Genomic DNA, 24800 nt, shown 5'->3' on the forward strand with positions numbered 1-24800 from the left:
TGTAGTTCCCCTGCTCCCTTTGGAGCTGCTGCTGAGGCAAACCAGCTCCTGTGAGGAGGCAGAACGGGGGCAAACAAAGCTCTGCTGATCACTTGTTCCCTTTTTATCACAATAAACCTCGGAATAACTTCAGCACATCCACCCCCTGACTGGAAAAAGCAGCTTGGTTATTCCAGTGGTGAGTTCCCTGCTGAAAGCAGCTCCAGTTTTAGGAGCACACGCTGGATTGAAGGGTGGTGGTGGTGAGAGGTGGATGCCAGCCCTCAGCACAGCTTCTCCTCCTCCAGGGATACTCCCAGCTCCAGCCTCTCTTTGGAGAGATGGGAAATCATATCCCAGGTATGGCTCAAATCCACCAAAACCATCTGGAGATGGTCCAGGAGCGGCCAGGGAAGGTGGGAAATCATATCCAAGGTACAGCTCAAATCCACCAAAACCATCTGGAGATGATCCAGGATTAGCTAGGAAAGGTGGGAAATCATATCCAAGGTACGGCTCAAATCCACCAAAACCATCTGGAGATGATCCAGGATTAGCTAGGAAAGGTGGGAAATCATATCCAAGGTATGGCTCAAATCCACCCAAACCATCTGGAGATGGTCTGGGATTGGCCAGGGAAGGTGGGAAATCATGTCCCAGGTCTGGCTCACATCTGGAGATGGTCTGGGATCAGCCAGGGAAGGGGTTTTTCTTCTTCTCATCTCCAGCCTGAGTAATGCCACACCTCCAGCGGGGTCTCCTGCTGTTTTCATCCTCCCCAGACATGGAAGGTGGGGAAAAACCTTGGAAAACTCCCAAATGGCCTCACCAGCTACTTTCACCCTCATTCCAACAGCAAAATTCCCGGTGCCAAAGCTGCCCCTGAGGATGAGCAGAGGGCTCAGCCCTTCTGCCTCCATGGGGTGCCCCAGTCCTGGGTTTGGGGGAGCTCTGAGGAGCTGGGGATTTTCTGCTCATCCCACAGATCCAACATGGAAAAACACCCTCAGCTCCTTGATCAGAATGCTGATCCTGAGTTTTCCCTTCTCTTCCCCTGCCACTTCTCCCTTAAACACCACAGCAGCTTTATAGGAAAACATAATTAAGGTAAAAATAATTAATAATTAGGGTTTTTTTTTTTGCTGTGCCTGATGTTCCTTCTCCAACTGCACCCGAGTTCCAAGGAAGCTCCGCTCAGGAGAGCTCATGTTTTATTCAGAGCACTAAAACCATTCCTAATTGTATTCCAGACAAATAACACAGAGCACAACAAAACCCCATTAGTGCAGGGAAGAAGGCACAGCACTAATGGAAAGGGAAAAACGCCCCAACATATTCCAAGGATGTTTTAATTAACCCCGGGCTGGTCATTAGAAACGCAGGACTTCAGAAGTCAGGCAGTAATTAAAGCTTTCCATCCCTTCCCAGGATGTACCGAGCAGGTAGGAGAGCCTGGGCTTCCCAAAGCTGTTTATTTACAGGGGAAAAAAAAAAAAAAAAAGAGTTTGAGCTTTGCCAAGCTTTTACTCCACTCAGTTATTCCCTGTGGGGGTGAGGGAAGTGGTGTCAAAAGCAAGAGGATCATCCTTGGAGCTGTTTATTAACACATCCTGCACAAACCAGCAGCTGGGGGAGATGGAATGAAGCTGTAAACCAGGAGGAGTTTGGAATTTGGGTGAGCTCCCAGCCAGCTTTTCCCACTGAGATTTCAGCCTTCCCAATGGGGTTTTTGGGCTGAGTTCTCCTTGTTCACCCCATCCCTGCCTCACTCTGCTGCTGGCATGGGGCAGGAGTGGGGCTGAGCTGAGTTTTTTTGGAGACAACAGCACTGGGACAGCTCAGGATGCGTTAGGATTAAAGGATTGCTCCAAACCCCCACAGCTCTGCCTGATATTCACAACCCACCCCCAAACCCCGCGTGGTTTTGAGGTGAGGATTAAAAAAACCCAGATTTGGGAGATTCTGCCTGCCGAGGCATTGTGAGAACCAGCCAGGACAAGGCATGGATTTGGCTCCCCGGGATTTTCCAGCCCTCAGGATGAAGGGATGAGGTGGTTGCTGACCCTGCCATGACGATGAAGAAGTCCAGGCGGTTCCAGGTGTCTCCAAGGTAGCACTTCTGCCCGAAGATGCCCAGGGCCACCATCTTGATGACCATTTCCACAGCAAAGAAGGCGAAAATGAAGTCATCGAATGCCTGGAGAGCAGGAAAAGAGGATTTCAGTCAGCCCTGAGTGCTCCCAGCACGGGGACATTCCATGTTCCCGTCACCAAAGTGCCACCTCCCAACTCCAAAATCAAACCTTCAGGGTGCTGGCAGCTCCTGGCTCATTCCAGGGCTTGGGAAGTGCCCCCAAGTTTTGTTCATCCCCTGATAAAGCATGAGGGTATCACAGGGCTGGAGCCCCTCTGGAGCCAGGCTGGGAGAACTGGGAATGTTCACCTGGAAAAGGCTCCAGGGAAACCTCAGAGCCCCTTTCAGGGCCTGGAGGGGCTCCAGGAAAGCTGGAGAGGGACTTGTGTTAATTAATCAACTTTCCCTTAATAAACTATGCAGAAATTTGGCTCCGTAAGTCCAATTAATTCAATTACTGACATCCAAACTCCTCCGTAACGAAGTTCAGGCTTTCCCACCTCACGTTCTGGGCTCCCATCCCTCCTGCAGGCTGTGACAGGGGAAGGATAATGGGGATTTTCCAGCCCTTTCCTGCCTAAAACCTGTCAGGAAATTTCCAAGGCCAGGTTGGACGGGGCTTGGAGCAACCTGGGATAGGGAAGGCATGGATAGGGATGGAGCTGGATGAGCTTCAAGGTCTCTTCCAACCAGTTTGGGATTCCACGGAGGATCCCAGTGACCTTCCCGTGTGGCTGGGACATTCCGAGGGATGTGGGATCCAAAGGAGCCGAGCAGGTTGGTGATTTGGGGTCGGGAGTGAGGGAAGTCATTCCCAGCCTGAGGAATGTGCAGGGAGCCGAGGAGCTGCCCACACAGCAGGTGCCCTGGGATGCGCTTCCAAAGCTGCTCCAGCGGGCAGCGAGGGGACGCCAGGAGGGACAAAGGACAGGCCTGATGTCCCCTGAGCTTGGGGCTGGGGCTCTGCATGGGGGAGAATTCCCAAATGACTTCTCCTGCTGAGGGGAGCGGGATGGGCTCATCCCGCGCTGTTTCCTCATGGAGAAGGGAATGGAGTGGCAGAGGCAGTCCTGGTGCCACATGGCATGGAGCAATCCCAGCAGGAGCTGCCTGGGATGGAACTGACAGAGCGAGGGAGGTTCCCCTCCATGGAATCCTGGAATGGTTTGGGTTGGAAAGGAGCTTGAAACTCTTCCAGTGCCACCCTGCCATGGGGGGACAACTTCCGTGGGAGCTCCCAGCCCTGTCCAGCCTGGCCTGGGACACTTCCAGGGATGGGAGTCCGTGAGTTCTGTGGTGTCCAAGGAATCCAGTGGGATCTGCCCTCCCACTTCTGGGCCCTTGTTAAGGATGGAGAGAAAGGATCTGGCTGGGGCAGATCCAAACCAGCCTTCAGGCTCACCCCGAGCAGATCCCACACAGGCCAGGCTTTGTGGAAAACCCATCCCAGCTTTGTGGGAAAAGGAACCGGATGGGGCTCCCATCTCCCAGAGCAGCCATCCCACCCCTGCATCCCACAAATCCCAGGGACCTGGGGCCGTGGGGTCCTCACCTCCAGGATGGTGCAGCGCTCCGACTGGCACTCCACGTCCTCGCAGGGCTGGAACATGCCCAGGGTGACGCAGTTGAGCAGGATCACCAGCATGCTGACGTGCTCGAACCAGGTGGCGCCGGGTTAAGGACAGCACAGCCTCGGCAGGGGACACCTCCAACCCTCCTCCCATCCAAAACCCTTCTCCCGGGCTGCTCCCAGCTCCAAATCCCGAGTTTCAGCAGGGAATCACCCCACAGCAAGAGAGCAACGCAAGGGCACCACCACCAGAACTGTGCCCAGTTCCTTGCGCCGAGCCTGCTCCCCTTGATTCCCTCTGGAGTTGGGGGAATGAGGTCCTCTCATTCCAACCCCATTCCCAAATCCCAAGGAATGACAGATTTCACTCTGAGATCCAGATCCTGATGGGAATGAGGTTCTGACAGATTCCACTCTGAGATTCACATCCTGATGGGAAAGAGGTTCTCATTCCAACCCCATTCCCGAATCTCCAGGAGGGACAGATTCCGCTCTGAGATGGGAAAGAGGTTCTCATTCCAACGCTATTCCCAAATCTTAGGGGATGCAGATTCCACTCTGAGATCCACATCCTGATGGGAATGAGGTCCTCTCATTCCAACCCCATTCCCAAATCCCCAGAAGGGAGAGATTCCACTCTGAGATTCACATCCTGATGGGAATGAGGTTCTGAGAGACTCCACTCTGAGATCCACATCCTGATGGGAATGAGGTTCTCATTCCAACCCCATTCCCACATCTCAAGGAATGACAGATTTCACCCTGAGATCCACATCCTGATGGGAATTAGTTCCTCTCATTCCAACCCCATTCCCACATCTCCAGGAACGACAAATTTCACATCCTGACGGACAATGACAAAACAGAGCCAAGCTGGCGGGGCCAAGGATGGGAATGTTTGGATTCAGGATCCATGGAAAAGGAGGAAAGGGCTCCCAGCTGGATGTCTCCAGTCTCCAAAATTCCCTCATATTCCTTACAGGAACCGCCGGTGCTCCATTAACCGATAATTAATTGGTCTAAGTAGGAAGTGGTGATTTGCATCAGTGCAAAATAGGCCCAAAGTTGCTGTTTGCTGCTGGCAGGACAATTAAAAATCCCACAAAAAGATGGAATAATTCCACAAATTAAGCAGGAACGAGAGAACTGTTCCTAGGGAAAATAATTGGAAACATCTGGATGTGAATAAACCTTTGTGCTTCCAAAGGCGCACCTGGGGGAGGCAGAGAGAGGCGCAGACATTGAATTACTTCTGATAACAGCAATTCCTGGATAAAAAACTGTCCATGTTTATTCCTTAGGAATATTTTTTATCTGGGATTTTATCCCTTCAGGTTTTTATCCACTCAGGATAAAATTTATTGCAGCAGATCAGAACTTCAGTCTCAAATTGGTTTTGCACATCCAGATGGAAAAAAAGAAAAAAAAAAAAGGCAAAAATCAGTGGGGTCAAATCTTGCAGTTCCCTAAAATCCAATTCTGGTAGGATGGGAAAACCCCCAGAGGAGGAAAAAAAAGGGAGGAAAAGGTGAAAAAAATAGCCCTGGAGCAGCACAAAGAGCAAGGATGTGACCGGAGAGGGAATTCCCACAGAACGTCCTTGGGGATGTTCCCGGGGCACTCTTCCAGCAGGGGAGTCAGGGAAGGTGAGGGATGGCACAAATTCCTCGGGGATCCTCCCGGCAAATCCCCTAAAAACGGGAACTCGGCAGTTGCCATGGCAACGGCGGCTCGGGAAGAGCAGGCAACTTCCCAAATCCTTGGGAAGGGAAAGAGCCAAGGGGGATCCGCGTTGGAGCAGAGAGGATCCCAAAGGGATTGCTCAACGCTTCTTCCTCGGGCAGAAATTCCAGGGAAAAGACATCTCAGAACACCTGGGCCACGCTCAGATTCCCAGCTTCCCAATTCCCAGATTGATTCCCTTCGGGAAGGGGCTCCTGGTTTCTTTGAGGCATCCACAGCAGCTCTTAGACCGAAATTTAGTCCCGAGTTTAAAAGCAGCACCACAAAAGCCAGGCTCTGCCCCCAAATGCTGCTCCATTCCTGACGCTCCTGACTCTCCCAGGGAAGCTCCCTGCCAGTTTCATGTGGGATTTATGGAATTTACTTTCCCATATTATTATTTTTAAGCCACCCAGTGGATTTTAAGCTGTTATTTTCCACTGCCAAATCCACTGGAATCTGGCAGCCTCCTGGTTATTACGGATCTCCACCATCCCTCTCCCAAATCCTGCAAATATTCCTGCAATAAACATGGCAAAAAAAAAAAAAAAAAAAAATCTGGGATGGCATCACCACTGTGACAAATCCACGGCTTTCCTCCCGTGCTTGGAACGAGGGACACAATTCCCAAACTTCCAGGTGCTCCAGAGGGAGCAGCTCCATTTAAAGAATCCCAATCCCAATCCTCCTTCCGTGTGGGAGAGAGGCTGGAGCCACAGGCCTGACACCCAGGAACTGAACAGAAGCAAGATCATGGCACTATTTTCCCATAATCTTATTATTTTTAAGCCACTCAGGGGATTTTGGAGACTTAACCCATGATTTTAACCCCTGGGATTTGGCGGGATCCTGGTTATTATGGATCTGTCCCGAGGCTGAGGAAAATCCCGAAGCCCTAAATCCCAGTTTGGTTCCAAGAAAAAAACCCAAATGTTTACGGGAGGAGCCGCCAAGGGAAGTTTCAGTTTGGGTGGTTTGAGATGTGAGTAATGCACGGAATACAAACACAAATCCTGGGAATTCCTGAGCGTTCCAGGGATGGCCTGCTCCTCCGAGAGCAGCAGGATCGGGTGGGGAATGAGGGAAGGGGAAAGGGAGAAAAAGGGGGGAGAAAAAGGGGGGAGAAAAAGGGGGGAGAAAAAGGGGGGGAAAAAAAGGGGGGGAAAAAATGGGGGGAAAAAATGGGGGGAAAAAATGGGGGGAAAAAAGGGGGGGAAAAAAGGGGGGGAAAAAAGGGGGGGAAAAAAGGGGGGGAAAAAAGGGGGGGAAAAAAGGGGGGGAAAAAAGGGGGGGAAAAAGGGGGGAGAAAGGGGGGAGAAAGGGGGGGAGAAAGGGGGGGAGAAAAAGGGGGGAGAAAAAGGGGGGAGAAAAAGGGGGGAGAAAAAGGGGGGAGAAAAAGGGGGGAGAAAAAGGGGGGAAAAAGGGGGGAGAAAAAGGGGGGAGAAAAAGGGGGGAGAAAAAGAAATTTATAATAGATTATAAATTATAAAAATTTATTATTTATTCTCATAAAGTATAATAATTTATTATTATACTTTATTCTAAGTTGTAATGCTTTATTATAATAATTTATTTTAAATTATAATAATTTATTATATAAATTTATTTTAAATTCTAATAATTTATGGTTATAATGTACTATAGAATATAATAATTTATTCTGAATAGCTTGTTTTAAAATTGATAATATTTATAAAATAAAATAGAACAAAATCAAACAAAAATAATAGAAAAGCCAGAATAATAGGCAATAGTAATATACAATAACAACATGCTAATAAAATAGCAGTGCAGATAACGATTATGGTGATGATGATGACAATTAATAATTATAATAATAACGATGATAATGACGATGATCACGTTAATAACGGCAAAGCAAAAGGATGAACAAAGCACGGGGATGATCCAGAGGAGGAGCCAACCCAAGGCAGGGCCGGCTCAGCCAGGGAACAGCAGGACGGGTCAGGGAGCAAAGATCAGAGCAGAACAAACCTGGCAGAACCCCCCAGGGCAGGAGGAGCCAGGGCGGGAGCTCACCCTGCCCTTCCAGCCGGGATCACCGTCCCGCCTTCCCCCGGCCGGGATTTGGGCTGGGGAGGTCAAGCCTGGCTTGGGATTTTCCCGAGGCTGGCTCAGCATCAAGGGCAGCAGGAGCCCTTCAGGCTCTGCCAGGTGATGCTGGATTGGCCCTGGTGTGACACCGGGGTCCTGTGAATGTCACCTGGTCCCAAAATTGCCACCCTGCTGTCCCCAGGGGAGCACACAGCCCAGCCTGGTCCCAAATTGCCACCCTGCTGTCCCCAGGGGAGCACACAGCTCAGCCTGGTCCCAAATTGCCACCCTGCTGTCCCCAGGTGGGCACACAGCCCAGCCTGGTCCCAAATTGCCACCCTGCAGCTGGGCTGGCCCTGGGAATGAGCGTGGCTGAAAGAGGTGACAAGGGGCAAAAAAAAGGGACAATAATAATGCCAATCGTTCAGGAACATGGGGGTTTGGAGGCAGGGTCAGCCCACAGCAGAGCCAAATGTCACCTGGTGCCAGAATTGTCACCCTGCTGTCCCCAGGGTCAGCCCACAGCAGAGCCAAATGTCACCTGGTGCCAGAATTGCTGAGGACAGCCCCAGCTGTCTCTGGGAATGCGTGTGGCTGGAAAAGGTGACAAAGAGCAAAAAGGGACAGTGCCCACCCGGCCACCCCAGGGCACACACCCGGGGACAGATGGATTTATCCCGTGCCATTCCCAATGATCCTTCCCAGTGCCCACCTGGCCACCCCAGGGCACACACGCAGGGACAGATGGATTTATCCCGTGCCATTCCCAATGATCCTTCCCAGGGCTACCCAGCAGAGAAGGATTTTACAGCCACAACTGAGGAGAAGGCAAAGCCGGCACAGCCTGGCCCCAAATTTCGGACAGGGGCAGGGGGGAGCTGGCAGCATTCCCGGCTGGAGCTGGATCCACAGCAGCCCCACGTTCCTGCTGCCCTGTCCACACCATCTGCTGCAGCCACGTGCTGGGCTGCGGGAGACAAATCCCCGCCAAAGCCGCCTCCAGACAGGGAATGCCCTTTTCACCCCGGGAATGGCGCTCCCAGCTCCCACTGCTCGTGCTGGCCCGGGGGACTGGGATCACCTCCAGGCCCTGCCGTGCTCCAGGAGCTCCTTTCCCAGCTTTTCCCTGGCTCTGGATGTGCAGAGCTCAGTCACAGCCCCGACCCTGGAGCGCAGCCCTCGGTGCTCCTGAGCTGGGTCTGGGGGGGAGTGTGGCTTAAAGAGGTGACAAGGGACGAGAGGAAATAGGATTTCGGAGCTTCCCAGCTTTCTGTTCCCTGCCTGAGCACCCACAGGACACATCTGGATCTCGGGGTGTCTGTGAAGGGCCAGGAGTAGGATCCTTCCAGCCCAGGAGATTCCAGGATTCTGATTTTTAGGAATTTTCCATGCATGATACTCCTATGATCCTACAACCCTGGCATTCCTCATGATCTGCCCCCTCCATGCCCCCCTTTCCAAGGGAGATCCTGGGATTTTTTTTCATTTTGATTTTAATTCAGCTGGGGAAATTCCAGTGCCATTCCCAAAGAGCAGGAATCCCGGGATGGATTTGCACCAGCAGCAGCATCCACCCCTGCCAGGTTCCACCTCTCCCATCCTGCAATTCCATGGACTGACAAACCCAGAGGGTTTGGGCTCGGTTTATTTTTCCCCTGACTGCAATAGTGACCAAAAGAGGGGAAAATAAACTCAAATTCCCAATCACAGCCTCCACGCTCCCCGTGGGATCCCTGGCACATCCTCCTGAGGAACAGAGGCAATTATCTCTTCAGGATAATGGAAGCAGCTTTGATTCCAGGGGCAGTTTGGGCTGACATTTAAACGAGCTCAAAGTTAAGCCCAGCTTTATTCTCGGCTGTGATTTTTGACTTGGTAGTGCTGGTATTCCCCAAATTCCCACGAGCTCAGCAAGGATGGAGTGGCCTGGGATTGGGCAGGGGATGGAGAGGCCACGCAGGGTCCCTGTGCCACATTCTGGGGACAGAGGTGACACCTGGGATCACCCCAGTGCAGCACTTTGGGGTTTTCACCCTCCCCAAACCCTTCATACTTATGCTGAGTGGTTGGATATCCCCTGATAAATCCAGGTGGGATGGAAATCTCATTTTTTCCATCCCATTTCCCCATCCTGGATTAGCTGGTGAATGGAAAGAGCTGGACACATCCCACTGAAGCTCCAAGGAATCCCAGAGATCCTGAACCCCAATCTTGATCCCCCAAAAGGGACCAGAGCCTGCAGCCCTGGGCATGGGGTGCGCCCAGTGTGGGGTCCCACAAATCTTCCACCCGGACACCACTGAGAAAAGGAATTGCTAGGAGCTGCTGGAGCTGAACCACCTGGAATTCCTGCCTGGGGAGTTGTTCTGGTCACAAAAACCGCCTCTGTCCCTGCTGGAGGTTTGGATTCCTGGATAAATATTTCCCAGGGATTCCCAGGTTCTGCCTCCTTTTCTCAGGCCGAGTTTGGGATGGCTGAATCCGCCCAGGAGCTGTGACACATCCCTGAGCTGCAGCAGCACAATCCCAACATAAACACATTCCCACACATCCCAGAGATGTTGTTTCTATCCTGGGGATTCCCAGGCTGCTGTGGGATCCCAGACAGGCTCCTGATCTTTAATTCTCTGTGTGAGTAATGCCTTTCCCTGCTCCTCACCCCAAACGCTCTTTCATCCTCTCCCTGTGCTTCTCCTCCCTCCGGATTTATTCCCTTTTATCCCAGCTCTGCCCGGATGACAAACACGGCCCCAAGTGCCAGAGGAAATGAGGCACGGGCGGATGCAGCAGGGATATCCCAGATAACAACAGATCCCACATCCAACCTACCCCAAAACCAGGGAATTGGTCCTGAACCTCCTCCCAGGAGCTGCTCCACAGGGAGTGGATGCAGGAATTTGGGGAGAAATCCACAGTGGCAGCTGTGAATCACTGGGTTCCCTGCCGGAGGTGAATCTTTGGCAGGTTCCAAATGGACGAAGGATGAATTAATTCAGGGAAAATGAGGATTGGGATGGTTTTATCCCAAAGCTCTGGGGGTTGCAGGATACGGAGCATCCAGCTAGGATCATCCAGTCCAGCTGTGCATGGATCCCACCTGGTGGATTTAACTCCTGGATTTAATCTGTCACCAGGACAAATCCATGGACTCCCCATCCCTCTGCTCCACCTGAAAATGTTCCACCAAGCAGCAGCAGCATTGTGGCTCCCTGGATATCCCCAAATCCCATGGAGAACACCCCACTCAGTGCTCTGGCAGCTCCTCGTGCAGAGCCCCCCTGGAATTCTCTCCCACCCAGCCAGGCACTGGAATCCCACCTCCAGATGGGATCGGGATGTCACAGTGGGAAGAGGGAGGAATCCCTGGAAGTGACTTTTGCAGCCATCTGCGACCCAAGAGCTGTCCTGGGTGGCCACACCAGGAAAAGCTCTCACCAGCCTGGATTTCTCCCTGTGCTCTCTCTTCCTTCAGCCTCCAACTGGAACATCCCCAAAAATGAACACCAAAAAACCATCTCAAGGTGCAGCTGGCAGAAGGGAAAGAGCCCTGGCCATCCCTTTGGAGCTGAGGGAGTGGAGCCAGCAGATTTTTGGGCCACAAGAGGTTCAGCTGTGGAGTTTCTAACCCGAAATTCCAGGTTTGCATCTCCAGGAAAAGCCAGCTGGAAAAGAGGGATGCACATCCCACTGAGGGCCTGATCCAGATGGTTCTGAGCAGGACGGGCTGGGAGCTCATCCTGAGGGGAGGAATCTGGGATAAAAATGCTGCTGGAGATGGGATTTCCTTCCCAGCTTTCCTTCGCCACAATTCCCAAGTATCTGTGCCCATCACAGGCATGAGTTCAGTCACTCCATAAATCACCCAAAAAAAGCTCCTTTTCCCCATCTAAAACCCACCATCCCAGCAGCTCCTCCCCAGTGACACCAGCAAGGCCCAGCCCCATCCATTCCCACTCCAGGCTGACACGTGGGACTCCCCCCAGAAAGCCTGGAATGGCTCCGAGCTCGATTCCAGCCCTAATTCCAAGGGAAGGTCTCCCGGAGCTCAGCTCCAAGAGGTTTTGTAAACAAAGCCACCAAACAAAAGACTCCCACAGCTCAGCATTAATGGAAAAGTTATTGGGCTGCTTTTTCCCCCCCCTTTTTTTCTTTTCACACAGCAATAAAAGAAAGCTCCTGACAAAAACTCCCCCTGCAGCGTTTGCAACCCAAACAGGCGAGGCTGCGGTGCCACACGAGGAGCGAGGAGTGGGAGCTGCAAGGAGGTGACAAAATCCCTTTTCCCCACCCTTTTCCCAAAGCTCTCCTACCTCAGGTCCCTCAGAATCTCCAGGATTTCCCTGCAGGAGGTTCCTGTCCCTGCCAGGAGGAGCAGAGCACGGGATGAGGAAAGAAATGTGGGGTTGGGTCCAGAGGAATTTGGGAGTAGCTTCTCCCTCCTCCTGCTAATAAAGGCCCTGGCACTAATTAAGGCCCTGCTTGTTAGCAGGGGGCTCAGGGAGTGCAGCTGGCACAGCAGGGCAGTGCCAGGGCTGGGGGTGTTTCCTTAGGGAGGGATCGTGGCAGGCTTGGTGCCTGAAATTGGGGGAAAACCCCCAAAGCATCATTTATAAAATTATTTAGAATTTTAATTTATAAAAGCTTTAAAATTCCAGGGATGTTTGCTCTGGAGAGCAACAGGTCCCAGCCAGGCCTGGATGAGCCAGGCTTTAAACTGGGATGGAAATCCTGAGGATTTGTCCCATCTTCCCACGTGTTTGCATCCTGAGGCTGCTGCAGGGAGCAGATTTGTGCTCTGAGCACTGATGGATATTTTAATGTTGAGCTGTAACCCTGAGTGATGGCACTTCGGGTTTAGTCCTGGCTCAAGCACACGTGTAAATCCAACCAGAGCTGGCCCAAACCCAGCAGAGCACTTAAACCAGCATTTCCCTGTGGATTTCACCCAGGTTTAGAGCTGGAAATGGAAGGTGAGGATGAAGCAGCAGGAGGGGAGGATGTGATGGAGCAGGAGAGGAATTCCCAGGAAGCAAAGAAGGACAGGAATTGATGGCCCAGCAAAGGTGAACCTGGATTTCTCAAGTTCTGCCAGGGCACTGATCGTTATCTCCATTTCCTCCTTGCAAAGAGCACTGCTGGGGGGTGATTTCCAAGAGGGAATCACTCCAAGCTGTCAGCTGGAATTTGGGAATTCTGTGTGCAGGAAGAACAACCCAAATCAGGGTTTTTTCCCCCCTCTCAGTAACAGAGCAAAGCTAAAACAAGGCTGGGAATCAAAGCCCAAGGAATCCCTGGACTCCCAGAGCTCCAGGCTGAGCACAGCCAGCCACAAACACGAGCTCCAATCAGCAATTCCCACCTCAGGCTGAACTTTCTGGAGCTGTCTGTGCCAAACTCCTTTTCTCAGATAGAAATCCCAACATAAGCCAGGTATAAATTCATTTCCAAGCACAGCCAGGCTGGGAAAAATCCGACGAGGCTCCGGGATGAAGCCACGAGGGCAATCCTTGGAAAGGCTTTGTGCTGCTCCCCGGGGAGAACACGGCTCATGGATTTAATTCCAACATAATGCCCCGTGTTCCAGTCATTAATAAATCCAGGGAATACCTCATCCCGTTTCTCTGGGTTAATTCTGGGAGGTTTGAGCTGCAGGGATCCAGGGTTGGAGCTTGTGGCAGAGACAGCACCCGAATTTCCTCACGGGAATTTCCACCTGAGCTCCAGCCCCCAGTGCTGTGTCTGAGCTGCCCCAGGAGCTTTTCCCAGCCTGGATTCTCCCAAAATCGAGGCCATTGGGAAGTGCAGACCCTGGCACACTTCAGGTTTTTGGAACTTTTCCGTGTGTGGCTCCTCTGGGATTTTCTCATCCAACCTGGGCGGCTCCGGCCCTGCTGGACGCCCTGCAGGGCCCCAAACTCATTTAGCAGCGTTAATTGCAGCCCTAATGAGCACGGATCCTGCCCTCACCGGGGTTTGGAGGTCACTGCTGTCCCTACAGACTCCAGGTCGGATATTCCAGACTGGCTCTGGACCCAGGAGGAGTCTCTGGGGATTTGGGATGGAACAGGACAATCCCTGTCCCTCCCACTGCTCCAAGGCATCCAACAGCAAATCTGAGGAGATTCCCGTGTCCTTAGTGTCCTTATCCGTGCCCTGAACGAGGTGGGAACAGCCACAGATTCCTCCTCTCCTGGCTGGAACAGCAGGATCTGACTTTTCCATGTTTCCCATTGCAAATTCCAGTTTGGAGAGCAGGACCTGCACGTCTCAAGGGCTTCAGTCCCCAGCCTGGTTCTGTCCAGCTCAGGGAATCCCGGGATGCTTTGGGTTGGAAAAGCTCATCCAGTGCCACCCCCTGCCACGGGCAGAGACAACTTCCACCATTCCCAGGTTTCTCCAAGCCCATCCAGGCCTTGGATTCATCTGCCCAGTCCTCCTCCAGCTTCCTACCCCACCCATGGGATCCACAAACCCACTTCCCACCGTGAATCCAGCAGAAAATTCCCCAGCCTCGAGCAAAACCCAAACCCTTACAACAACGGCATCACCACCACCACCACCAGGAAAACCAGAATTCTTCCCAAAAAAATTCCTCAGATCCAGCTGCAAGCAGCAGAAACCCCTCAGCACTTCATGGGAATTTGCCACTGCTTCTTCCAGCCACGAGTTAGATCCCAAAATCCCCTTTTTACCACCCAGGATGTTGCAGTAGCTGTAACACCAACTCACTCCCTGCCATGACCCGATGCTTCCCAGCTGGAATATTTCTGGATTCTCCCTCTCTGATTGTGCCAAACAACTTCCCCAGCGAGGAAAATATTTTGCTGTCTTCAGACTGAGCGAAAATAACCCTCAATTCCCTTCTCAATTAGGGGAGGGCTGGAATGGGCAGTTAATTGGGCCTTTCTTGCCTCAGATGATCTCTGGGAAGCAGCTCAGTCCCACAGGAGCACTGGGAAGCACAGCCAGGATGGGATAATGGGGCAGCTCATCCCAGAGGGGCTGCACAGGGAAGGGGGAAAGGGATTTGGGGGGAAAAATGGGAAAGGAAAAGGTGGGAAAGGCTGGAAGTTCATTGGATGCTCCTGCTCTAAAGCATGTGGAGGAATAGACGAACTTGGAAGGAAAAAAAAACGGGAAGAAAAAACATTTCCAGGGGGGTTGCACAGGGAAGGGAAGAGGGATCTGGGGGGAAAAATGGGGGAAAAAAAGGTGGCAAAGGCTGGAAATTCCTTGGATGCTCCAGCTCTAAGACATGTGGAGGAATCGATTGAATTTGAAGGAAAAAAGGAAGAAAAAACATTTTCAGGGAGGCTGCACAGGGAAGGGAGAAAGGGATTTGGGGGAAAAATGGGAAAGGAAAAGGTGGGAAAGGCTGGAATTTCATTGGATGCTCCAGCTGTAAAGCACGTGGAGGGATAATTTAACTTGGAAGGCAAAAATAAATGCCCAGGAAGAAAAAGCCATTTCCAGAAAAAGCAGATTAGAACCCGTTAATTGTGACGGAGCTAAATTTGGGAATTAGCCTTTTGTCTCCCAAGAAACCCTCGGAAAATATTGCTAGGGCCAGTCTCCAGTGGCCACTGTGCAGTCACTCAGCGTCCCCTGGGTGGCTCGGTGCCAGCTCGGGAGGTGCCACCCACGCTGCCTCCCGGGCACCCGCCAGGCCCTGGCTCTTCCTCCCCTGCCTGTCAGCTCCTCTTTTCCCTCCGGCTGATGAATAATGGGAATAAAAACCAGGGAAAAAAGCGGCGTGACAGTCAATTACTGCCTGTGATGAACCACCACGAGCAGCTCCTGCTCCCAGCGCCGCTGGATGCTCCCGTTAAACAAACCCGGAGCGCGGGGCGCCCGGCGCGGGGACGGGGAAACAAAGGAGCTGCTGATTTATCTCCCTGTTCTATGGAATCCCAGCTTCTGCAATGTCCACGAGTCCTGCTGGATCTGTAGGGAAGCCTGGATTATGGAATGTGAGCGTGGATCCTCTCGGTGGAGGGGCTGGATGGTGGGGGAAGGAGCAGCTCCGAGGGTCACCCAAAATGGGCCAACCCAAAGCAAGGGTTTTTGGCAACGCGGTGCTCGGGCCTGGTGGTTGTGGTTTGTTGGAATGGGGTTTTATGGGATATTGGGGTAAATTTGGCTGGACGAGCTGTGGCTGCTCCGTCCCTGGAATGGCCAAGGCCAGGTTGGAGCAGCCTGGGACAGTGGGAGGCGTCCCCGCCCTGGCAGGGGTGGCACCGGATGATTTTTAAGGTCCCTCCCAACCCAAACCATTCCGGGGTTCTCTCAAGGCCCTCGAAATTCCCTGATAATAAATCAGACAAAAGCTCGGACTCCAAACCCCTCCCTGTACTGGATTTTTGGGATTTCTCTAATCCAGCTGAAGCTCAGCTATGACTCACATGGGAATTCCTGCTTCCCTGTTTCCAGCCCCGCTCCTGGATGGATGAGGGTGCCAAATGTTCCCATTTGGGGTTTTCCACCCTGGCACCATCCCACCCTGCTGAGTGAGAGCCACGCCCTGGCATCAGCACAGCCAAAACATTCCCAACTTCCCGAGGCATCGGAGGGATTCCTGGGAATGCTGAAGGAGGAGCATCCCTCTCCTCCACAGCAACCCCACGGGGACAGAGCTGCCTCCAAATCCCTGTCATCCCTCCAAATCTCCATTATCCCATGCAAATTCCTGTTCCAGCTCCATCAAAGCATCAGGGCAGGAAGGAAATGAGGATTTGATGGAATTGGGCTTGCAGCAGAGCAGGGACAGCAAGGGCAGGTGCAGATATGGATCCTCCTCCCACCTCCTGCGCCTCAGCAGCATCCGCAGATCTCCCTTTGCCATCTTTTCTGAGGATGCTTTGTTCAGGGGAGATTCCAATTAAACCTAAACTCTGCCTGTGCTTCCAGAAATCCCAGAGCCTGCAGAGAGGGAAGGACAGCAGGAGGACAAACCGCTCCTGCTCTGGATGGTGGCCCTGGAGGTCACCTTGGCCCGCTGTCCCCAGCAGGATGGAGCTGCTTTTAATTCAAACCTGGGAAGGAGGTGCCGGGAAGATGTGGCTGCACCATGGAAAGGGAATTTTGGCTCAGAGGTTTTCCCCAGGGATTTTTTTGCCCTGAAACCTCCAAAAGCAGCTCAAGTTCTCTGCAAACCTCAAGTCCAGTTTGCCTTTAGGATGAGCCTAAATCACCAAATGAGAGAATTTTAAATAGGGGGGGAAAAGCTGAGCTTTGCCCCCCGAGGTTCGGAGCCCTCCACAGCTCCCATCGATTCTTTGGGAATATTAACATTAATATTAATAATTAACCAAGTCCCACTGCTTTATCTCTCCTCATCCCCTGCAGTGCCATGTCCCCGTCTGGCAGATCTGAAAGGAGCTGGGAGTGACAGAAAACTAATCTGGGGACATTTGGGGACAATGTTGGAATAGATAAAAGCATCCCACTCCTTGCTTTCTCCAGCTCCTGATTTATTCTGTCCTCCCATTTATTCCGTTCCCACATTTATTCCGTTTTCACGTCTCCTTGCAGCTGTTTTGCCACGACAAACTTGCATCTTCCCCAAAACACAGAAACACGAGGCCCCTTTGAATCAGGACTCAACAGCCCTTTGAAGGATTAAAAATGAAGGAGAAATCAAGGAAAAATCGGAGTTTTTTTCTCCCTCACAAGTTCTCCCTGCACATTAAATCTCGGATGGAGGCCAAGGTGGAGAGGGAATATTTTGATTTTAGGGAAAGTGGTGCCAAAGGAGATGTGGCTGCTGTGGGCTGGCCAGGGAAGAGCTGAAGAAATAATTTGAAAGAGTAAAGCCAGACTTAAACTCAATCCCCACAGGGTAAATCGGGCAGATCAGGAATCTGCTGTGCCTGAGGGAAATTAGGAATTCCGAGCCTGTTCTCCCTCTTTCCAGGCTCCAGAAGAAAACATGGAGCGCTTCCTGCTTCAAAAAATCCATCCCTGGAAGTGTCCCTGGCTTCAATTTTGGGAGCTGGTGCAGCTGTGACAACACTGAGACACGTTTGGATGGGAGTGGTGCCTCCCTTCCCAAACTGCCTGGGAGCTTTGGGAACGCAGAGTCCTGATCCCAATCCTTGGATATGGGATCTCATTCAATCCCTCTCTTTTTGTATTTTGAGGGATTGGCAGGACTGGGGAAAAAAAGCCCTGGAAAATGACACATTTTTAGATCCATGAGGAATTTGGACTTGCAGAGCTTTGGGAAGGTATCAGAGCAGTTTATGGAGCAGCAGATATAAACCCCATCCCGGGATTCCCTCTCACCAGGGGGGAATTCTGCCTTGGGCCTTTCCTTGTCTGGGAATCGTGACTTATTGGGGGCTCTGTTACAAGGAGCAGCAATTAAATCCCATTTTTTCCCAGGGACTTCCTTTCCCTGCCGTATTCCCAGGGCTCTGGCACATCAGCACCTCCGAGCTGCCAATGGGTTTATCCCACAGCACCCTCTGGAAAGCTCCTTTCCTGGATTATCCCCTGGCTCAGCACAAAGGAACTGGGACATAACGAGGTTGAGTGATTGGCACAAGATTGCCCAGGGAGCTGATTATTCCTGGGGTTTTCCAGAGGGCAGCACCTGCAGGAGAGGGATGGAGGGATGAAACTCCAGGGGGATGCAGTTCCAGGGGGATGCAGTTCCAGGGGGATGCAGTTCCAAGGATTTGGCATGTGGTGACGGAGATGGCCATGACAATCCAGGTGACCCCACTCCGCTTTCCATCCCACCCCTCAACAAAGAGCTCTGCACATCCTGGGCAATCCTGGGATGGGCAGAGCAGCACAAGCAGGGAATATGGACGGCTTCAAATCCAGGGACGAGGCAAAACCCACGGGAAAAGGCTCTGCTTTTCCAGCCTGGAATTCCAGAGCACCTGGAGAGCAGGGGGCTGAACTCAGGACTGCCCAGCCCGAGCACCAAAATCCTCCTTTGGTGGAGCCTCGCTCCGGGTTCAATCCAATATTCTTTGGGAAGCGGAATTGCCGGTGTCGTCACAGCCTGCCCTGATTTAATCACGTTAAAAGCCACGGAGACGGAATTATTTGGGATTAGGGATGAATAAGGCTTTTAAAGCCCGACTCCAACCCTCCCGATCTGCTTACAAAAAAAAAAAAAAAAAGCCTTCCAATCAGGAAAAGTCCAATTGCTGCTCCCAAATGCACTTTAAACCAATCCAACTTCCAAATGCAGAAGTGTTTGGAGCACGGGAAAGCTGGAGGAGGAAAGGACTCTTCCCATTCCAGAGCATTCCTAATCCTAGGACATGGAGCAGGTAATTCAGGTCAAGGCTTAAGACATTAAACCATTGCTCCAAAGCTTGGGATTTAACGAGCTTTGGGACTTAGCGAGCGAGGGATAAGCAGCAGAAGTTTAAATACTTCCAGGGATATTCCTCTTCCATGGAAAACTACACCCTGGGAAGTCTGGTAAAACGGAATCCTTCATCCCTTGGGGATGTTCCCTGGGAAAGGAGAACTTGAGGATGGTGGGGGGTTTGGGAAGGTGATGCCCACACCTGCAGCACCAAAATTACCTCCCCTCAGCTCTCGTTTTTTCCCTGGAATTCCAATTAATGAGGAATTTATCCTGAGCAGAGCTGCCAGGTGGGCTTTTCCTGGTCATCCAAACGACTGGAATACTCGGAGCAGCCCCTTCCCTGAATCCAGGGAGAGGCAGAAAAGAAAAGGGAGGAAAAAACCCGTCCTCGTGTGTGGGCTGCTCATTCAGATCCCGGAAAAATATCAGGGGGTTAAAGGAAAAATGTCATCGCTCCAAAGGGGCTCCTGGGGAGGAGCGTGGGAGGGAAATGCTGCTCCTTCCATCTGCTCTGAGCACGGAGCTGGAGCCAGCTCCTGCTGTGGATCCCGGCCCTGCCTGGAGCTCCGAGCTGCTCCGGGAAGTTTCCTTGGGAGCTGCCACTCCAAGGGATGTTTCCTGCCATGAGCACGAGGGCAGGGAGGCTGAGGAGGCTCCTTCAGCTCCCTCCTGGAACTTGGGAAGAGCTGTCCCTGCTGAGGGTGAGACAAGGGGTGTCCAGGTAGAGGATTCCCATCAAAAAGTGGTGGTTTGGGTGGGGAAGGAATTAAAGCCCATCCAGTTCCAATCCAAACACCTTCCCCTGTCCCAGGCTGCTCCAAGCCTCATCCAAGCTGGCCTTGGGCACTGCCAGGGATCCAGGGGCAGCCACAGCTGCTCTGGGAATCTGTGCCAGGGCCTGCCCACCCTCCCAGCCAGGATTTCCTTCCCAATATCCCATCCAAATTTTCTCTCTTTAAATTTAAATCACCCCTTGTCCTGCAAGGAATCCAACTCCTGCCTCTCACAGGGAATTTTACACTTTGGATCCAGCCTTTCCCCATCCACACCTCGTGTGGACATCCAAATCCATCCCCTCATCCCATGGGAAAACCAAGGGTGGAAACTCCAAAGCCTGCAGCTCACTCTCCAGACGTGTCCTCCAGAAGCTCTCCAGAGTTTACTGTTCCAAGATCCCAGGATTCCAAAGGTGGTTTCACACCAAAGGAAAGAGGAACCCGTTGGACAGCCCCGAGCTGTGGCTCTGTCACTGTCACCATCCCGGGAATGCTGCTCTCCGTGGGATCCTGGAGTTACCCCCCCTTCTGCTGCCTGCTGGAGCTGCTCCAGTCAACAGCAGCCTCTCCCAAACTCCCCGCTCGGCTGGCACAGGCTCAGCCATTCCAGTGACATTTACTCCCACCAGGATTTGGAGATCAGCTCGACATTTGAGATGATTCCTCCCAAAAAACATTCCGGTGCCTGCTCGCTCCCAAGGGCTGCTGTTCAGCCGAGCTCTCCAGCACGTGCACCATGGTTTAGGCTCAAGCCTGTCAAACGGAGCCCAGGATAAGCTCGGTTTATCTGGATCCCACCCTGGCTGCTGGTTAGGGATGATCAGGCAGCAAAGCTTTGCTTCCCAGAATCCCGGAATGGGTTGGGTTGGAAGGGACCTTAAAGCCCATCCGGTGCCACCGGAATTGGGCGGGATGTCAGGGAAGGAGGGAGAGGGAAGGGGTGGAACTTGGAACTTGGGATAGTGGGAAGTGTCCCTGCCCAGGGCATGAGATGATCCCTAAGGTCCTTCCCAAGCCAAACCATTCCCTGATCCCACCGTGCCACAGCACACACATCCCAAAATCCCATCCCAGGGATCTGGGAAATGTTGGGCTCCTGACATGATTTAAATGACCAAACAGGAGGTTCCCATCAGCAGATTCTGAGACTGCAGAGAAGGGAAACAGCACCAAAACAGCAAAATCTGGATTTGCGGGAAGGAAAACCCAAAGGAAACTCCCTGAGGGAAAAGCTGGGTCTGGGTGGCTTCCAGCTGGGAGCCAAATCCCACAGTGGGAACAAGACTCCAATCTGGGATCCTTCAGATCCCCTCCAACCCAACCCAGTCCATGATTCAACTTCCTCCTGTGTTCATCCCAGGATTTGGGATGCCCTGGGGGCACAGTGGGTGCAGGAGTGGGGCGGATGCAGCGAGGTTGGAGCCATGGATCAATCACCAACAGCTTCCCAATGATTCCCAACAGAAAGGGACAGGGATTGCCAATGATTCCCAGCAGAAAAGGACAGGGATTGCCAATGATTCCCAGCAGAAAAGGACAGGGATTCCCAATGATTCCCAGCAGAAAAGGACAGGGATTCCCAGCAAAATCCCAGCTATTCCCAGCTATTATCCCAGTGGGGTGGGACATGATTCACACGACACAGCCTGGGGATCACCAGCCCTGCCCCAGCCCCTCCACGAGTTCCTTTCATCTGCTGCTGCTGCAAAAAAGGACCAAAATCCCAAATAAAGCTGTTTTATGCCCAACTTGCTGCCAAAACCCCATTATTGGAATCCTCTGCTTTCCCCTCCCTCTGCGCCCGCCTGTTCCAGCTGAGTGAACAAAGGAAAATCCAAATAAAATCAAACGAGCGAGCCTGAGACAGAAATGGGCCCTTTCAAACAAACCCAGCTCGATGGCTTTAAGCCCCAGACAGAGCCACAATGGGATGGCCTAGATTCCTTCCCCAGCTCCTTTTTTCCCCCCTCTGGTTTCCTGGATTGAGAAAGGGAAGAGAAACCCTCCTGTAAAAACCTTCCCCGGGAGCAGACGGACAAATTAATAAATTGAGGAGGAGAAGGAGAGCAGAGCTGGCCGGGAGCTGCCACCGGCCCCCACGGATTGCACACCGAGTTCATTTGCTCCCCCTTCTGCTGGAAAACCTCTGGCATTTTTCCCGCTGTGTCAGTCATTCCTGGGGATGGGGAATGCTGGAGGTAACCCCAAGTTCAGCCAGAGCAGCAGCCGGGGGAATCCAAGCTCATCCTTGGCAGCCGGGGCCAGGCTTAGCTTACACGGTAAATCCCAAGGGTTCCCCCCTGCCAGCTCCCCCATCCTGGGGGATACTTGATCCCTGGGACGTGTCAGAGCTAAAAATACCCCCCTGGCTGTGAAAAAAACCGGGAAAAATCCTTGGGGACGGGGCTGTCCCTGTAAGGCCGTGGCCGGATGGGGGTTTTGGTGTTTCTCCCACACACCTTGCCATTCCCAGCTCCCGCCGTTGCCAAGGGAACGCTGCTGAGGCGCTTCCCAAGGACCTGGCAGCTGCCAGATTGGAAAGGGCAACCCGGGAATGTGGGCGAGGCTCTGCGGGTCCTGCCGAGCTGTCGTGGGTGGGAGCTGCACCTGAGCATCCTCGGGGTTATCCCGGAGTGAGGCACCCTCAGATCATCCCAAAAAGTGCTGCGGGATGAGCCTTGGGATGCTTGGGATTTCCCTCTTGGGTTCTCCTTTCTGGTCCGGTTAAGCAGGAGGTCACCCTGCTCCAGCCTGGCACGGTGAGGAATGAGCTGCCTGCAGGCCACGGGGAGGAAAGGGGTTTTCTTTGGGATATTGGGCTTGGGAAATGAAAAGGGGCCAGGGAAGGCTTCGCTTGAGCCTTGCCAAGCTCTGGAAATTCAGGAGAGCAATTCCAGGGTTTCTTCATGGAGCAGCCTCTGGAGGCAAATCAACCAAGAGGGGAACAAGAGGGTCCAGCCATGGATTTATCCCAGAGGATGAGGAGCTTGCAGGGTTTGGAAAACCTCAAGGGAAGGGGTTCTGTCAGGGAAATCCAGCTGGGATTTCCTGGGCTGTGGGAGCCGCAGGATCTGTTAAGCAGCAAGGAGTGAGTGCAGGGCCGGGATGCCCTCAGCCACGGAAAACCGGGAAATCCCATCAAAACAAATCCACAGGATTTCAAACAAATCCCAGGAGATGAAAGAGAGGGAGGGAAGCAGGTGATCCATCAACCTCGGGAAAACCCAGCAGGAAAACCAACACTGCCCAGGGAGCGCGTGAGGATTTGTCAGGATTGGAGCCTGAGATCAGTCCTGTTCTCCCGGCCCTTCCCTAATCCCACACCTCCCAAAAGGCTCGTTTGGAAAAGCCTGGCAATCAGCCCCCCCAGCCACGAGGAACACCAGGAGCAGGGATCATAAAGAACCACCTGGAGCCCTCGGGCCCGGCGCTGCCTCCGGAGCCGCGCCCGGCACGCGGCTCTGCCGACCCACAGCTGTTCCAACAGCTCGGGAGCAGCTTATCCCAGCCATAAAACATGGGGAAAAAAAACCTGGGAGCAATATCTCTGCTGCCTTCTCATCCCTGCCGCTCCGGGGGAACAGCTGAGAAACAGCTGAGTAATTGCCAGGAGCAGGGATGGAGGATGGGAGCCACGGAGCGGGGAAGCCCTGGAAGATGAGATGGGAGTGGGAATCTGGCTTGTGGGGGCTGCATCCTGCTCCTGGAGGAGGGATCCTGCCCCTGGAGGATGGATCCTGCTCCTGGAGGATGGATCCTGCCCCTGGAGGATGGATCCTGCTCCTGGAGGAGGGATCCTGCTCCTGGAGGAGGGATCCTGCCCCTGGAGGAGGGATCCTGCTCCTGGAAGATGGATCCTGCCCCTGGTGGATGGATCCTGCTCCTGGAGGAGGAATCCTGCTCCTGGTGGATGGATCCTGCCCCTGGTGGATGGATCCTGCTCCTGGAGGAGGGATCCTGCCCCTGGAGGAGGAATCCTGGTCCTGAAGGATGGATCCTGCTCCTGGAGGAGGGATCCCCCCAGATTCTAAGTTGGGAGGAGCAAATTGAGGGATGTCCATGGCTGGACTGGTGAGTTGTTATCCCAGGATAACACACAACTCGGGAAGTGGCCATGGAGTGATGGAATGCTGGGGTGAGGGTGGGATCAGTGGAAAACGCACTGGAGAGGGACCCAGCCGACACAGAAAGGTGGGAAAAGCTGGGAAAACACAAGTTGGGCTGCACGGGGAAAGGAGCAGCAGGTTCATGGCCAGAATTCCAAGTGGGAATACAAGCCCTGCTTAGAAATTCTGGGTGGAAAGGAAGAAGATTTCTGGAAATCCACCAGAGGAAAACGTGGCCCTCCAAGAGTTGTTCCGTTGTTTAAACTCCCTCTGACATTTACTCACTCTAATGTCAGCTCTCCGAATCCAAACATTCCAACGGAATTATTTCCCAACCTTTCCTCTGGCTGCCCTGATTAAGGTTAACTGCTCCCTCTGCTCCAGCCCAGCCCCACGTGAGCCCGGTGGAACGAGGCTGGAATTCCAAGGGAAGCGGATCCCGGCACTTCAGGGGCAGAGAGTGACCTTTCCTCCAAGGAGAGCTGGATTTCGGGCACACAAAAAACTGGGAAAAATGGCCTGGAAGGGCTTGGATGGGTGGGACAGGTAGGAGAGCGCAAGGTGGAAACTTTGGGAATGCTGGAGGGAAGAAGGGATGTGGGAAGGAGTTGCCCTGCTCAGTCTGGGAACACAGGGAGCGGATCATTGAGGTGAGCTGATCCCTCTGCTCCAGAGCCATGTGGAATGAGGCAGGAATTCCAAGGGAAGCAGCTCCTGGCACTTCAGGTGACGATCCAACCCTTCCTCCAAGGAGAGCTGGATTTGGGGCACGCAAAAAGCTGGGAAAAAAAGTTTGGAATGGGCGGGACGGGTGGGGGAGAGCCTGAGCTGGAAACTTTGGGAATGCTGGAAGGAGGGAGGGATGTGAGAGGAGCTGCTCTGGGAACAGATGGCCTTTCCATGGATAACGCTTTATCATCAGGGTTATTTAAAGGAACTGCCCAAATGCAGCTCCCAAGCCTTGGAAAATCGTGTTTTCCAGGAATAGCCATGGGTAAAAGGGATGGGAGCTCCTGGCAGCCCCTGACAAGGAGATCTCATCAGCTGAGGCAGCTCTGGTGAGATATCCCAGGAATATTCCAAAAGCATGGCTCTGGGACTGGGAGGGATGGTGGAAAGAGACTTT

The 24800-nt window shown here is 52.8% G+C and overlaps 1 protein-coding gene across 2 annotated transcripts in view; it reads right to left on the reverse strand.

The window, feature by feature from the left end:
* The window catches only part of CACNA1H (calcium voltage-gated channel subunit alpha1 H), a 156217-nt gene that overhangs the window by 107187 nt on the left and 24230 nt on the right, over positions 1-24800 (reverse strand). For both annotated transcript variants that reach the window (XM_038151115.1, XM_038151114.1), the window contains exons 3-4: positions 3666-3777; positions 2043-2176 (exon numbers count right to left, since the gene is read on the reverse strand). In XM_038151115.1, coding sequence (XP_038007043.1) covers positions 2043-2176; positions 3666-3777 — 246 coding nt within the window. The remainder of the gene's footprint in view (positions 1-2042; positions 2177-3665; positions 3778-24800) is intronic.

The sequence above is a fragment of the Motacilla alba genome, chromosome 14, assembly GCF_015832195.1.
Source record: "Motacilla alba alba isolate MOTALB_02 chromosome 14, Motacilla_alba_V1.0_pri, whole genome shotgun sequence".
Taxonomy (NCBI): domain Eukaryota; kingdom Metazoa; phylum Chordata; class Aves; order Passeriformes; family Motacillidae; genus Motacilla; species Motacilla alba.